General features: G+C 39.0%; 1 protein-coding gene across 1 annotated transcript; it reads right to left on the bottom strand.

The window, feature by feature from the left end:
• Positions 1-971: 971 nt before the first annotated feature.
• LOC125712637 (SLIT and NTRK-like protein 4) lies at positions 972-5903 on the bottom strand. The gene is made up of 2 exons (XM_048982901.1): positions 5392-5903; positions 972-4896 (listed from the first exon to the last, which is right to left on the bottom strand). The coding sequence occupies exon 2, from the start codon at positions 4851-4853 to the stop codon at positions 2400-2402; it is 2454 nt and encodes an 817-aa protein (XP_048838858.1). The 5' UTR covers positions 4854-4896; positions 5392-5903; the 3' UTR covers positions 972-2399.
• Positions 5904-16041: the final 10138 nt, after the last annotated feature.

The raw sequence follows: 16041 nt of genomic DNA, 5'->3' as shown, positions 1-16041 counted from the left end.
AACATGTAGCCTTTAGCAAGCTAATGTTAGGAGATTAACAAGCTTATGGTAGAGGTTTACATTAGGAATGTTGTAAAACAGATTAATCACTAAAGGAAAAAAATCTAGAGCTGTTAAAAAGATGGGGCAATTGCGAAGACATATTTGGTTTTGATTTTGGCAACCGGTTAAATGACAACATACTAAATCAGTTATCACGAGCTAGTTGTGAAGAAACGTACATCCTTAGAGCGAATAGCAAGGAAAAAAAGAAATCTTCCCATTTTGTAGGTATGCATGTGTGTATTTTTTACATGTATATATATGCATGTGTGCCGAACACAGCAAATGATTTCATACATTTTGCTCATTTACAGTTTCAATTAGGAATTTCCTGAACATGCACTAACCACACAATGTTTAATCTTTTACTAATGAAATTGTGCTGAACCCCTGATCTCAAACCATAAGCATTTAAGTGTCAATGGCTTCTGTATAATTAAAAGTGGACCTTTCTGTTACGCAGAAACAAGTTTGCTTATTGGCTATTTTATTTATGTTATAAATTCTGAGACTTTCATATTTTCAATACAAAAGACTGGATTTGTGATCATAGACCATATTTGAGTAACAACCATGCAAAATTATATATCTGTAAAAAGTGTTTCTTAATTTTGTGGAAAAAATAACATTTTATGGCTTTTTGGAAAAATTCCTTATTCCTTATTTTAATGAGATACATTCCAGAAAGCATTGTTTTATATTTCATAAGTAATCTCTGAGTATACAGCAATATTCAAGTAATACCTGAAGGGTAAATTATTGGATAAATAACAACTCAAAGAAATATGTCAATTTCTATGTTTTATTTTTGTTTCAATTAACATTAGATATGAATATTATAATTTTTTTAGTTTATCTTAAAAAAGCAAATTTAATCAAGAAAACAACAGAAATTTTAGAAATAATGAAAAAAAAGCAAAACAGCTGATTTAAGTATATTATACATTCGTCTATTCATTGGTATTTAACCTGAAAAATCACTTCGACTAATTTTACAATGCTCTGCTTTCGCTAAACACTATCAAAAAATTGTGAAGAGGATAATATATAAAAAGGACTGAACAAAAATGTATGCTTCATATTGCACATGGGATATCATATCCTTTTGAACTTTAGAGTGTCATGTTTCTTAATCTAATCGTTTATTTTATAATTCTCACTTCTTTCCAAATGAAGATGACCTTCATATACACAGTGCCACAAGTTTCCATTGAAACAGTCATTTAATCCATCATTTAATGCAAAATCAATTCATTGTGTATTAATTAATGTGAAATCCAAAAAAAATGAAATTATAACCAACTTGTTAAAGGTATGATATACATCATTCTTAACTTGTACAACAGAATTAAAGGTGAATTATATATAAGATGAATTAAATTATGAATACAAATGATATATAACATTCTTCTAATGTGGAGCCATTTTAAGAGAAAAATCAAGAACCACAACAGAAATTTTCAAGTCTGGTTAGTAGAGCAATTAATTTTTTTAACAGTTATAACAAAGATTCTGAATATACAATAATATTTACCTTTATATTACCGAGTCTATGAATAACCTCTATAGAAAAATATGAAGTTGAATGTACAATGGACTGACAATGGCAATTTCGGCCAATTTTTTCTCCATTTTTCGACCAGTGTTTTCTTGTTCCGAGTGTGAATTTTTACAAACTATTTCACATATACAAATACTGTTGAATTACAAAATAAATCCAAGTAAGCTTACATGGCAAGCAACATCATTCTGGCCGTTAGAGCCTTGTAGATTGTATAATGTTCAAATATTTAAAGAGAAACCATGTTAATTACAGCAAAACTAACATGATTCTTCACATAAATATATAAATGATTATTCAAATTAAAACAAACAGATCTACTGGTATTCAGTTTATACAAGTGTTTCAGTTTCTGCGAATAGAGAATTTGCACAAACTCCAGCAATGACAAGCTATTACCAACTGTACAGCAGATGCCGAATATTCAGGTGTAAAAAGATTTTTTTTTTCTGGGCGAACGTGAGGTACAGCCATTACAACAATAATCCGTTTTGAAAAGAAATTCCAAGTTCAGTAGCAGCGATTTGTTTTTTTTTTTTGTTTTTTTAAGCAGGTTGTGTGAAAGCTTAAATCTCAAAGAACAAGATGCATGACGTTCATTTTACAGTGCCATCAGCTAGTTTAGAAAAAGCTGCATTTATTATACAGCGACATCGAAGTTTAATAAGTCCAAATTTTGTGGCCATGGCATGTGTTCTCTTGAATAATTATGATAGTGACGTATGTTTTGAGAATAAATGTAAATTTTATTTTTCACAAGGCACTTTTGTCATGGGGAAAAAAAAAATGTGCGGGCCTACATTCTACTAAGAGCAGTGTGCTCCTCCAGCACTTGAAGGTAGTCAGGCGTACCGTGTAGTTTTGATTTAAGTTCGAAGAAGTCACTTTTCCGCTGGTCAGCTATCAACTTACTGTGGGAGCCCCCAATTAGAGATTTTTTTTTATCTTGTGGCTTCTCAGGATATCTGACCTCAAAGCCACTCATCCCTAAGCTGTTATTCAAAAAGTCCTGAAAGAAGATATTGGATTCTGTTCCTGGCAGGTATTTGTCCATATCATCAATGGTGCTTAGTGCTGTCTGTCTGGGATCCAATATATCCATATCATCATCAGCAGGATTTCTGTAAAACAGTCTTTGAGAGTCGGCATATGTCAAATCAGAGTCCCTTAGTCCACAAGTATGACTCGTACCTATGTTTTCATAGGTTTGGGGAATAAAGGTTTCTCCAGCAAGGTGGTCCTTCTTATTGGATTTGTGGTCTTGCTTTCTAAGCTGCAGTTGTATGGAGCCACATTCCTGGTTCCCAAACCCTTCGTGTCCTCTTGCGGGTTTCTTTGCGCATTTCAGCACGAAGAGGAAAAGGCAAAATGCAAGAAAGACTGTGAGTATCAGTACCACTAGAATACTCAGGATCATGATGGAAAAGGGGACCGGCCCGCCAGGAGACGCCCTGCCTACAGGGGGGGTGGAGGTAAGAACAGGGTCAATCATAATCATGGGCGGCTTCCCAATAAGTCTGGGGCATATAATTTCGTTTTTTAACACCCGGAGTTCTATGTTAGAGAACTGCACAGGGGACACACACTTTACGTCTTTAGCTGCTACACCCTCCTTCAGCTTCTCCAACCACAATTTCAAAGCTACTAAATCACAAGTACAATCCCAGGGATTGCCTTCCAAGTCAATCTGAGTGATAGATGCGAGCTGGTCTAGAACACCACTCACGGGAAGATAGCGGAAATGATTATTCTTTAGATTCAGCCTGGTCAGAGGAACCCTAGCAAATATATAAGCTGGCAGACTTCTCAGCACGTTATTGTTCAAATAGAGCAGCTGTAGGTTTGGCATAGGGTCAAACGTCCCCGCGAAAATTTCTTTAATAGAATTGTATTCCAGGTACAAATACTGAAGATTAGACAATCCAAAGAACATTTCGGGATAGAGATAGTCTAGCTGATTCCCATTTAAATAGAGTCTACGGAGACCGGTCAGATTAGCAAACACTCCTTTCTGAACTGTAACTATTTGATTGCTACCCAAATGTAATAAATCCAATCCTTCAACCCCTTGAAAATCAGTGGGAGTTATAACTCTAAGGTAATTACCACTAAGGTGCAATTTCCTCGCATTAGGGGGCATGGGTGTCAGATCGGCTAGATTTTCTATATTCCTTTCCTGACAGCTGACACTAATGCCAAAGTCAGAGGGGTGAGCTTTACAGGTACAGGGAGGGGGGCAGGGTGACACTGGTGGAATTCGAGTTTGAAATGTCAAAATTTGACTGAGATTCTGAGTGCCAGGGAAGGTATTTCCAATGAAAAAGCCTGATATTTTGGAAGGGTGCGTTGCTTTGGGTGCCTTGGTAAAGAGGGGCGGTATCATCGTTGGTTCGACGTTCATTTGCCCATTTACTGGCTGAGAAGGAGGCATCTGGACTTCGAAGTCGCTGCCTGTTCCCAGTGGACATAGTTCTTGTTTGGTAGTTTCTTTCAGGAGTCTCCCATACAGGTCACTGGGATCTTCGCATATAGCTTCCCCAATATAGATATTATAGGGCATGTTCTCCAGCCAGGCTTTCAGAGGTAACAGATCACAGGTGCAATTCCACGGGTTGTCATCCAGCTGCAATTCTACAATTCTTCCAATGTGTTCCAAAAGTCCAATGTAAGGTAAGGTCTGTATCCTGTTCCCCCTTATATCCAAATGTGTAAGTGATGCAAAGCGAAAAATATTATCAGGAAGGCTTTGAATAAGATTGTCGTTCAGGATGACCACCTTTAGCTTATGCAGTTTATTGAAGGCCCCTCGCTCAATTAGCTTGATTAAATTGTAGTCAGCTTGGATGTATTCCAAGTTCTCAATACCTAAGAAAGTGTCAGCACGAAGCTCCTTTAATTCATTGTTGTTTAAGTGCAACTGTTTTAATGCACCAAGTCCGAGAAAGGCCCCTCCCTCGATGCTTTGCAGTTCGTTATTTCCCAAATGGAGCGACACCGCATGTGTAAAATTGAGGAAAGAATTGGGGTACAGGATAACCAATAGATTATTCTGAAAATTAAGATGATAGAGGCTGGATGGAGGTGGCTTCAGCTGGGTGGGTCTGTACATACCAATGTTCTCACAGTTCACATAAAGGACGTTCTCGATGGACATGCAGGAGCACGCGCTGCAGGTCTCCGCTGAGCGGTCAGAATCCGAGTTACAAAACGAACTCGGCATGAAAAAAACCAGGATAACAAGTAGCAGCATTTTGCTTTTTAGAAAGATCCCAGTACGTATAGCATTTATTAACCTTTGGAGGGGAAAAATAAATCATCATCAAATCTCCCATATTTCAGTCACTTACAATTGCAGTTTCAATTATTTCATAATGTGCAAATAATCTAAGTGGGAAAAAAAACTGCACGTTTCTGTTTAGAATGTATAAAATATTCCGTCAATAACAGCGTAACGCCAGCAATGATAATACTTCAAGTATTACTCGTAGTAATATCACTAGTGAGAATAACGTCTTTTAATAACTATAAACTGTGAGCTACGTACGGTTAAATTTGTGGCACACATATATGCAACATATATACATATACAGCAATACATCTGTATGTATATTGGTATGGAGCCATAGAGCCCATATGTCGTAAACAGTCGGATGTCACGCCATATATATATATATATATATATATATATATATATATATATATATATATATATATATATATATATATAATCGATTGACATAGTTTTTGGCAGTTTTCATTGAAAATGACAAAAAAGAAAATTACCTTACCTAAAGCGACGGATTCCTTTTCAGAAAAAAAAAAACATCAGAATTGTCAGCCTACTGTATGATAAAGCAGTATTCCCACTGATATCGCTTAGATGAATCTTACGTTTTCATTTTATCCCTCGAGTCCCCTAGGCATGATCCACTCGTTTTTAATGCGAAATCATCTCACAATATCCGTCCTAAAGACCACAAAAAAACAGGTGTATTAAATTGAATTTGTTTTACGATGCAAGATCAGTTTTACAAAATAAGCTCCAGCAACAAGCCAAACAGCGTCTCCGGAAAGATGCGCGGGTGCCTAGACAACTCCGACGTTCTTCAGTACGAGAAAGAAAATGTAAATGAAGCTGCTTCTCTCTACAGTCCTTTACAAAGGATAATCCCGAAGCTCAGTTTAAAAACAGATTTCAACAAAATGACGCATATTTAAACCGTACGAAAACAGTGTCGCTAATATTGTTCACCTGTTAAAATCTCATACTGTCGGCGGCTCTTCCCTAGTTATGCAGTTGGTAGGGTTGCCAGAGTTTGACAAAAAAAAAGAAAAAAAAAACGTGCTGTGCAATACAAAAAAAAAGAGAGAGAGGGGTGCGGTAATACAGACGATGACCAATCCGACATCGGAGTTTCCTTAGTACATGTATTTGAATATTTAAAAACGGATATTGGTTATGCATTAAACGTATATGCGCTGCTAGATTCTGTGTTTCCTTTCTGTCAAATTTCTTTGTGGTGCAGGTTTTTCCTCAAGCCACGATAATTGATTGGTATGATATCTGATTTACTCTGTCATTTTATACCACATATGTAAGGCCATTATGCTTAATTTAATGCTTATTATTATTGTTGTTGTTGTTATACTGATCTCTCACTACATCTGATGATACATCGAAAGAGCAGAGATGGTTTCTGCCTCAGTAGCGCAAAATGAAGGAAAACTTCAAGGGACTACCTAAATATGGTACATTTTAAATGCATTTAATTAGTTTCATGGTTGACTTGGTGTAGTAACTGAGCCATATAAGTGAAAGACTGTAATTATCTCAAAATAGACAGAAATGACATTTTTGGAACGTATTCATTAAACTGAAAAACATTTCATATGCTAACTAATGCCAGTCAGTCCCACAGATACACCAATATCACTGTTCTTCATCACTATTCTTTACTTTTCTTCACCAGAAATGAATAGGTGGTAGTTGCAGCTCCAATACATCGACAGACAAAGACAAACTCACAGAGCGAAATACACAAAATTAGATCTAGAGGCACAAGGCCTCGGGTTTGAAAGGCTATTGGCATAACAAAGCAAACCGAGCGCAAGATCTCTGCCAAGCAAAGAGGAAACAATGTGTGAAGGGGAAGCATGTAGCAAGGGTGTGCAGTTCCTTTATTGTGGGAGAAGAAAGGGCAGACAATGCAGCACTTAGTGCTCAGCTGCTCACTGATTCAGTGACGTGGCAAATCCAACAATCTGATACAAAGTTATGCCAAAGTGGACATGCAGCAAAAATACATTTAAATGAAGTTAGGATTTCCGGATAAAGTCATTGCAATGTATGGACACGACAGCTAAACACAAGAAACACCCCACACATCTTATTACCATGGCTAACTGTCCAGGACACAGTCACCATAATAAAGGAAAATACAGGCATAGTGATGTTTCCGGTTAGTAGATACTTAGGGACATTGATGGCAGATTTTAGCATTAACTAACCTGTTCACTTCACCAAAAGCAGTAGTGGAAGGCATTGCATGCATATCCACTGAACTATTTAATGACTTTATTGGTCAGGCATATTGGGTGCACATTCTGAGGATGTTTCTAGTGGAAATAAACAGAAAGGTAAAACAAAAATATCCTGATTTAAAAAAAGAGAGAAAACTATTAACTTCCCAATTGCTTGTTATCAGTTAACCTTCAAGGCTATTGAGGTTAGCCGAATCACACAATTTCAACATCCTGAATGTCAAATTGGCCGATAGGTTTGTCCCAGAGAAGCATTTTTGTTAATTTTGACATAGCAAAGCCAACAATTTAGGGACAGAAAAGTCAATGAAGGCCTACAAATTTACTGAACTTTTTTTGTAACGAGATATAATATCTTGATATGATTTACTTAAGGTTCTACATTCCTTTATCCATCCTTCCACCCATCAGTCCAGTGTTTCATGTCATACTTTAAATTGCCGAAGTACTGCCACACCACTTTACCTTGTTTATCCACACTATCTCTCTTTTTTAAAAAGTTCCGGCTGCTGAGCTGTCACTTTCTTCACCGACAGTCAGGGAGCACTCATCTCCCCCGGGATTCAGGTGTATTTCAAAAACAGCCGCATGTGATGTGCTCCACTAACTCAATAAACCTTGCTGTACGATAAACCAGATTTATGGTTGTTCGCAGGCTTTATGCAGAGCTTACACTGTGGCTTATGCAAGTAGCCTGTAGTTGTAAGTTGATGCTTGTACACAATCTCCATCGCCACTACGTGTGCTCACCTTTCCAGGGGAGTGTTTGTCAGACTGTGCTGTAGGTCTTGATCTACTGCACATGGCTACGCCATACCTACACGGCAAGGACAGCAAGAGTTCTACACAAAACCATAAATTTTTAGTTGTGTGTAGGTTATCCCTTCTTAAAAGATTACTGTATCATTCAGTTCAATTTAATACTATTTCTACAGTGCATTTTTACAACAATACATTCTCTCACAGTGCTTTACATTATCCCTGCCCAAAGCCCCCAGTGAGCAAGCTAGAGGTGACAGTGGCAAGGAAAAACTCCCTAGAAGGAAGAAACCTGGGGAGGGACCAAAATGCAAGGGCTGACCTCTTATTGGTAGGCATTGCACTAGTTTCTATGATGTGATAGGCTGATGTGTGCAAGCAAGCAATGTTCCTTATTGACAGTTTATTAAAGTTTCTCATTTTCTCATCATTTAAATTTTATATTATCATAAGTTGATAAATTGTTTATCTGACCTGTCCTTTCATTTGAGTCTTGCTCTACAATTATGAGGCTGAACCTTAGACACTCTAGTCTGAGGCCGAATGGAGACCAAGTAGAAATGCTTTCAATTCAAAGACAAGCAGAGTAAGTGAAGAAGTGGTTTCGACACCAGATAGAGTATGTTCTTGAATACTAATCTAAATATAAATCAGAACTTATTATAAAATTCTAATTCTATCTATCTATCTATCTATCTATCTATCTATCTATCTATCTATCTATCTATCTATCTATCTATCTATCTATCTGTCTATCTATCTATCTATCTATCTATCTATCTATCTATCTATCTATCTATCTGTCTATCTATTATATTACATAAACTGATTTAAAAAAGTTTTGCTCCTAGCTCCATGTCTGGGATAAAGAAATCGAAAGGGAAACGACGTGCTTGGATATGTCTGTAATTGCATAGAATTCATGCCAAAAGAAGCCATACTATTGCTATTACTGTCAAATTTTAATACATTTATCAACTGCACATATTGTATTTCGGAACCGAATTGTACGTGACCTGGCTTTAATGGGCCATCTGGGCTACCGGGCATTTTCCCAGTGGGCTGATGGGTTTGTGGGCTGGCAAAATTCATCATGGAACCCTTCCGCCACCCTGGTCAGCATAATTCTTTGTGGGAGACCCTAAATTCCAGGGCCCATTTTCAATTCCAGTCCAGCCTTGTGTGCGACCGTGGTATTGCCTTGTACACATGAGAGCCACTGACAACTACAGACAAATTCCCTGTGTGTGGACATTCGCATATTTTGATGTTTATGCACAAAAGCTTTGGGAAACACCTCTAATTCACTGAATTCAGGTGATTCTTTCAGACCCATTGCCACAGCTGTATAAAATCAAGCGCCTAGGTAGAGTCAGGTTTACAAACGTTTGTGAAAGATTGGGCTGTGCTGAGGTGCATAGTGCATAAAAGTCGCCAACACTCTGCTGACTGAATATCTGCAGTTGAGTTCCAAACTCCCTCTGGCGTTAACCCCCGTACGCTGAGATCTTCACTGAATGGACTTCCATGGCCGAGCAGCTGCATGCAAGATTCACATCACCAAGCGAAATGACCCTTGAGGGTACAGTCCCAGTGACAAGCAAAGACACAAACTGGTTCCAGGTATTGAACCAGTCTGAAATTTTTACTGCTTTTTCCTTTGGATTGGAACACATACTCCTGTTTCCGACGGAGTAGCAGCATGTCACTTTTAATACCATATATAAGCCTTGTCATTTCCCTTTAGTAGGAGTATTGGCATTTCACCTTGTGTTTAGTTACCTTTATGAAAATTTTTATATATAGAAAGGTCAGAGGTCACTAAAACATGATAGTGTTAAACAAGTATGACTGAAATAAGACCTGATACACCTATACAAAATGTAGAAGGTTGGCCACAACGGACACTGGATTAAATAAGGCCACTGCTTATCCAGTACAAGGTTGCTGGAGTCTATCCCAGGCTGTGTGGGGCACAATCCAGCGATACCCTAAATGGGACGCCACTTTGTTAGAAGACAAGGAAGTATCCAAGCACTATGGGTAATACAGGAGCAAGAACCCTGTTTGTGTGATGCTCACATAGCCTCCATGTGTTGTGGGGTTTATGTGAAATGGTCTCTCTGCATTACCCCCACTGAAGAGGAGAAACTGAAGATGACAGTAATTTTTTATTCATGATATAATTAACAAGGGGATTTAAAAAAAAAAAAAAAAAACAATTCTAAGTATTTCATTCCTTTATATTGTTAGTTAATTAAGATGCAATATGAATAAAACTTAATTTAAATTTAATGTGCAAAAAGTATGGGCCTCTCCTTTCAAAAACAAATTCATGTTAAGTATCAGTTTTGAGTGAGATTTAACAGAGAGTTTTGCAGGAAGACTGTATATAGCAAACAAAGTTCCTATTGATTTGAAAGCCATGTTAGCATCTTGTCTATAGTTTTAATGAAATTTTGCATTTTCTACTTAGAATAAATTTACCTCCATTCTTGTCTCTTGTAAACAATATTGGGCAGAGACTTTTCAAGTGGCAATTGCTCAACCTCAGCAAATTTATGGTGGTCATCAGTGATCCATAAAATTAGCTGACTGGGGGCGGGGGGGCTCCTTAGTAAAAGGGGCACTCAGAACCTCAAAAAGGGGGCCAGGTGCTCAGCCATCCCGGTGTCTGCCTGCTTGTAATGTTTTACAATAGCTTTTTCTTGGCCTGTGTACTTGATGTAATTTTGACTGTAGCTAACTAGGTCTCAAGGTTGCTCTATCTGAAGCTGCACAGTGAGCCTGGAGCCTCTTCCCGGGAGCACAGGGCACAGTGCCGGGTGCTTTTGAAGACCACAGAGAACAGCGCCGCATGCTTTTGAAGAGCACAGGTCACGATGCTGCATGCTTTTGAAGAGCACAGAGGACAGACCCGAATGTTTTGAAGAGCATAGGGCACAGTGCCGCATGCTTTTAAAGAGCACAGGTCACGATGCTGCATGCTTTTGAAGACCACAGAGAACAGCGCTACATGCTTTTGAAGAGCACAGAGAACAGCGCTACATGCTTTTGAAGAGCACAGAAGACAGTGCCGCATGCTTTTGAAGAGCACAGGGCACAGCGCCGCATGCTTTTGAAGAGCACAGGTCACGATGCTGCATGCTTTTGAAGAGCACAGGGCACAGCGCTACATGCTTTTGAAGAGCACAGAGGACAGACCCGAATGTTTTGAAGAGCATAGGGCACAGTGCCGCATGCTTTTGAAGAGCACAGGTCACGATGCTGCATGCTTTTGAAGACCACAGAGAACAGCGCCGCATGCTTTTGAAGAGCACAGAGAACAGCGCTACATGCTTTTGAAGAGCACAGAGAACAGCGCTACATGCTTTTGAAGAGCACAGAGGACAGTGCCGCATGCTTTTGAAGACCATAGAGCACAGCGCCGCATACTTTTGAAGAGCATAGGGCACAGTGCCGCATGCCTTTGAAGAGCACAGTGCACAGTACCGCATGCTTTTGAAGGGCACAGGGCTGCATGCTTTTGAAGAGCACAGAGCGCAGCGCTGCATGAAGAAACAGAGAGTGATTCTGCAAACTCAGACACACAAGCACACAGAATTCAAACCTCCAACCCATGCCACTTACTTCACTATCGTGGCAAAACGTAATTAATAAACGGACTATACAATTTATCAACCTATATTGTTTTTTTAAGTATAAAGAAAAGGACAATTTCACTTGAAACTGTGAGAATGGTATGTTTTTTCAAATCACATTTTTTTTTTCACTGCATTCCTGTATACAGCAAACTTTTCATAATAAACTGAGTTGGCAGCTGTGAATGTCATTTTGCACAAAGTGTGATGAATGTATGTGTAAGGTCTACTGTAAATGTATTTGATGAAAACATTTTTATTCATCCTAGAACAAACAAATCTAAAAATTAATTTCACATAGTCAACATTTGTTATTAGTGTCCATTTTCCCCATTTTCCCCTCCGCGTTCAATCCATTGCACAGAAACAATCACGTATAGCAGCTAATGACCTTTAGAGGTATTTCACCCTCCGTCAGTTTTGCCTTCAAATCAGTCATAGTTAAACAAAATTGCAACTTGGCTCGGTGTCATTTCCTCTCATTGATTACCCCCCTCGTTTCGTACATCAAAGCCAACAGGCACACGCCACAATCTGGCTCTGCTGACTGGACGGGTGGCTACAGAACAAGGTGTGCAGAAGGATGACTCAGATGCGGAGGACTGATGGAGGCAGGGGACGAGAACCAGGACACGGGAACCAGGAGATGGGAACTAGGACGCAAGGATAAAATAACAAATCCAGAAACAGGGCTCTGGCAGAGAGACGACATGGATCCAGACGAGACTCCAGCAAATCTCACTTCTCAGAAGGTATATTTAGAACTTGGAATTCAAACTTCTAGTTCAAAGTAATCCTACAAGGACCGGCTCCCTGGAATAAAGAAGACAAGGCTTTTATTTTACATATTAGGAAAACGGCTATGGCTTCCTGCTTCCTCTTAGTGATTTGCTTTTTTAAGAGCGCAAATGAAGTCAAAGCCTAAAATATGTTGCTTCTAAGACTAAAAGTGATGTGAAAAAAATGTAATGAATATTTCTCCTTTTCAACGTGCTATTAATGATTATTTGTCTCATGCTAGAGGCAGGAGACACAATTCAACAGGGAAGAAGAGGTGGGTACTGGTGTATTAATATTATAAACTCTAAATATTAAAAACTCTTTATATTGACATTTAAAAATGCAAAGTATTCCATGGAATCTTCTGATTTAAAAAAAAGTCCCTGTGAAAAGTAGACCATGGCCACCTTTAGCGGCATGATAATGAAATTCAACCGTCAAATCCTACCAAGAGCGTTTGCCGAATTTATCCTTATAACGACAAACTAAACAGAACCAAGTATCAATCAGTAAATGTTGATCTGATTCATGTGATAGGACTATCCAAAACTCTTAGGTAGTCAAAGAAAATGTTTAAATCTGTTTGGGTAGTAAGTTGTTTTCTTCTGTGAACAATTTAACATTGGGATGCATGTAAATCAGCAATAACAATGATCAATTTCTTCTGTTCTGCAGAAAGTTAGATATCTTGTGGGATGACTAGGACACCGTTTCAATTCTGATACTTCTGTGACACAGAATAACAGCCCATACAAGCAGAATGGCTGGCAGGCATTTTATTGAGGACAATCATGATCAATTGCCTTAACAGAGAGGACAGGTTGGTGTTTATGAAACACCATTAGTAACTGGTCCAAAGGGTGAAATCCACAAAGCAACCCAGAGAGGTACAAGGGGGAGGCAAAAGCGTGGTGAGAAGCAGGCAGCAATCAATAACACAGGCACTGTAACCAGAAAGCCAAGCGAGAAAACACAAAAACCAGACTGTAATACAAAAACAGTCAAAGGTAGCAGTCAAACTAAACTAACAAGCTCACGACAAATAATTGGAGAGAGTGAGTATAAATAGGCTGCAGATGAAATGAGTAGACAATCAGCAGAAACATTCTCAGGTTTGGGTGGAGACTAGGGAACTGGCAGTTAGGTGTAAGGGATCGTGGGAAAGGTAGTTTGCAATGCCCAGGAGGTGACTCTATTCTCAGGGGCACACCATACATTCCATGTATTCACCGCCAGCTCACTTAATTAACTTATTTAGTTAAATAATTTAAGTACTGATTAGCCAGGCAGTATGTTAGTAATCAACAAAAACATGAACAAGGCAAGACACCCCAGCAGAGATGTGGCCCCCCCACCCCGTCCCAGAGGAATATGGCAGCAGCACTAACCATGCCGCACATTAAAAGCAGTTGTATAAAAATATTGATTTAAAAGTGGCGCATGTGAAGGTCTGGGATATGTTAGGCGGTAAGCTAACATTCAGTCCTCCATGTAATCGACATGTTGGATGTATAAGAAATGATCAGGAGGTAAAGATCTGAGTGACTTTGACTAAGGCCAAATTATTATGGCCTGACTGAACCAGACGACTGGTTCAGAGCATTTCCGAAACGGCAAGGCTTGTGTGGTGCTCACAGTCAGCCGTGGTGAGCACCTACTGAGAGGGATCTGAGGAGGGGAAAACCACGAATCGCTAACAGGGTGTTGGGTCGCCAAGATTGATCAATGCGAGATGTAAATGAGGGTCGTCCCGTGTGACACAAAGCGGCATAAGAGCTACTGTGGCAGAAATGGCAGATAATTTTGATGAGGATCCCTGGAGTAACGTGTCAGATCACACAGCACATGAGTCTTTCTGTCCCTGGGACCATGCAGCCGTGCGTCTGCCTTGTAGGTCCAATGCATCCAAAGGCCAGTTACAATCCCTGTGTGCCCATTGTAGGCGCTTCTGAGGGTGGACAGTGGTCAGCAGGGCCAAGATGCCCTTAGTGCTCTGACACTTTACTCCTGAGACCAGCATGAAAATTATCGGCCATTTGTGCCACACTAGCTTTCTTTGTTGGTCATGTGACATAGTTTATCGCTCCTCAAGGCAACATCATTTACTTTACATGCTCATAACGTTCTGGCTCATAGGTGTGTGTGTGTGTTTGTGTATATATATATATATATATATATATATATATATATATATATATATATATATATATATATATATACTTGCAACAAAACTTAAAAAGCTTTAAAAAACTGCTTTGCAATTTACTGAGAGGTTTGACCTTTAAAAGGTTTTAAGGTGAACTAACTGATGTACAGAACAGCAGTATTTTGAAGTGAAGGAATAAAAACAGTGCAATTATGAATGCATTATGTATCAAATTGATTCCATGATGCAGTCCAGTAGAAAGCTTTTGACCTGTTCTCCACATATTCATCTATGGTAATGACTATATGATTACATCCAAGCCCCCCCCCATTGTGAAGCACCTCAGTCCATGTGCATGTACAGGGGATTGATAAATAACAGGAGAAAAATAATATCAAGGACTTAATAAGCAGCAGGGCCACAATCTCCTTCAGTCCTTCCAGAAATGCTGGCACACAAGTTTTGTAGCTGTGTGCTGTGGCTTATTGGACTATTTATCAATGATGTATAGATGTGATGATTGGGGAGGGAACAGGAGACATGGACTTCGTTTTGGTGTTCATGTAGCCAAGCATCAAATTGTTTTGCAGTGTCTATGAGGGCATCATTATTGTGGAATGTGGGGATATTATGAGGAAACCGGCCCCATAAGGTGCAGCTGGGGCCTGCATCATGAAGCCAGATTTCTTAACTTGTTGGATTTAAGGCAGTCTGGGCTAATTGTAAGTGAAGAAAGATAAAAAGCAAAGCTGCGTCATTAGCGACGCCGGTGTCTTCGCTAGTGTGGGCCCAACGCAGTTGTGGTTTATCTACACAGCACACAAACATGCAAAAAAATAAAAGTAAAGATAGCAAAGATTACAATGTGAAAGATCATTAATGTGTATATCAAGATATTTATTTAAGAAATATATATCATAATTGCTAGCTATTATATTTATCAGAATTAGCTAATCACGGTAATGATGAATGAAATTGCCTAATTATTACAGTGGGAGCATTGTATCTGCGGTTTCAGTTTTCTGTCGTCTGAAAACGAAGTTTAAAAATCCAGGAAATGCCTAGTAGGTACCGGCTGTAAGCTGGTGAGTGCCCACAGTAGGCTAAAATATTTTTTAAAGAAATGATTTTTTTCACCATTACAGGTGATGTATGGCACACAATTTTTCGTTGGAAAATGTGTCACCAGAGGTTTTGTTCCTTCAGTGTCCCTTTGTCCTTTGAGGGGTTTAAAAAACATGATTTTCATTGCTCTGTTGTCCCTCGATACATGATATTGTTTTCATTGCTATATCACCTTTTGACAAGTTTGTCAGAAGTCATCCCCCCCAGGGCCCAGGTGAGAGGGGCTGTGCATCATTAGGGCTCAGTTGTAATTTCGTTCTGAGCACCAGTGTTACCAAATTATGCGTGGCAGGCCTGTTTGCGGTAATGAGGAATGGGAAACCTCAGCCTGAATGAACAGTGATTTCCAGCTCAACACCTACCTTCACAAGCATTCGCGTTATGTTTCCAGTCTCTACACATAAAGCACTTACAAAATCCTCATTAATATATTCTTATCAAATTCT

The sequence above is a fragment of the Brienomyrus brachyistius genome, chromosome 18 (genome assembly GCF_023856365.1).
Source record: "Brienomyrus brachyistius isolate T26 chromosome 18, BBRACH_0.4, whole genome shotgun sequence".
Lineage (NCBI taxonomy): Eukaryota > Metazoa > Chordata > Actinopteri > Osteoglossiformes > Mormyridae > Brienomyrus > Brienomyrus brachyistius.
Note: the sequence above shows the minus strand (reverse complement) of the source record. Positions and strands in the feature narration are given on the sequence as shown.

Bases quoted from the DNA above. Each gene is read 5' to 3' on its own strand.
- LOC125712637 (XM_048982901.1), bottom strand. From the start codon at position 4,853: ATGCTGCTACTTGTTATCCTGGTTTTTTTCATGCCGAGTTCGTTTTGT.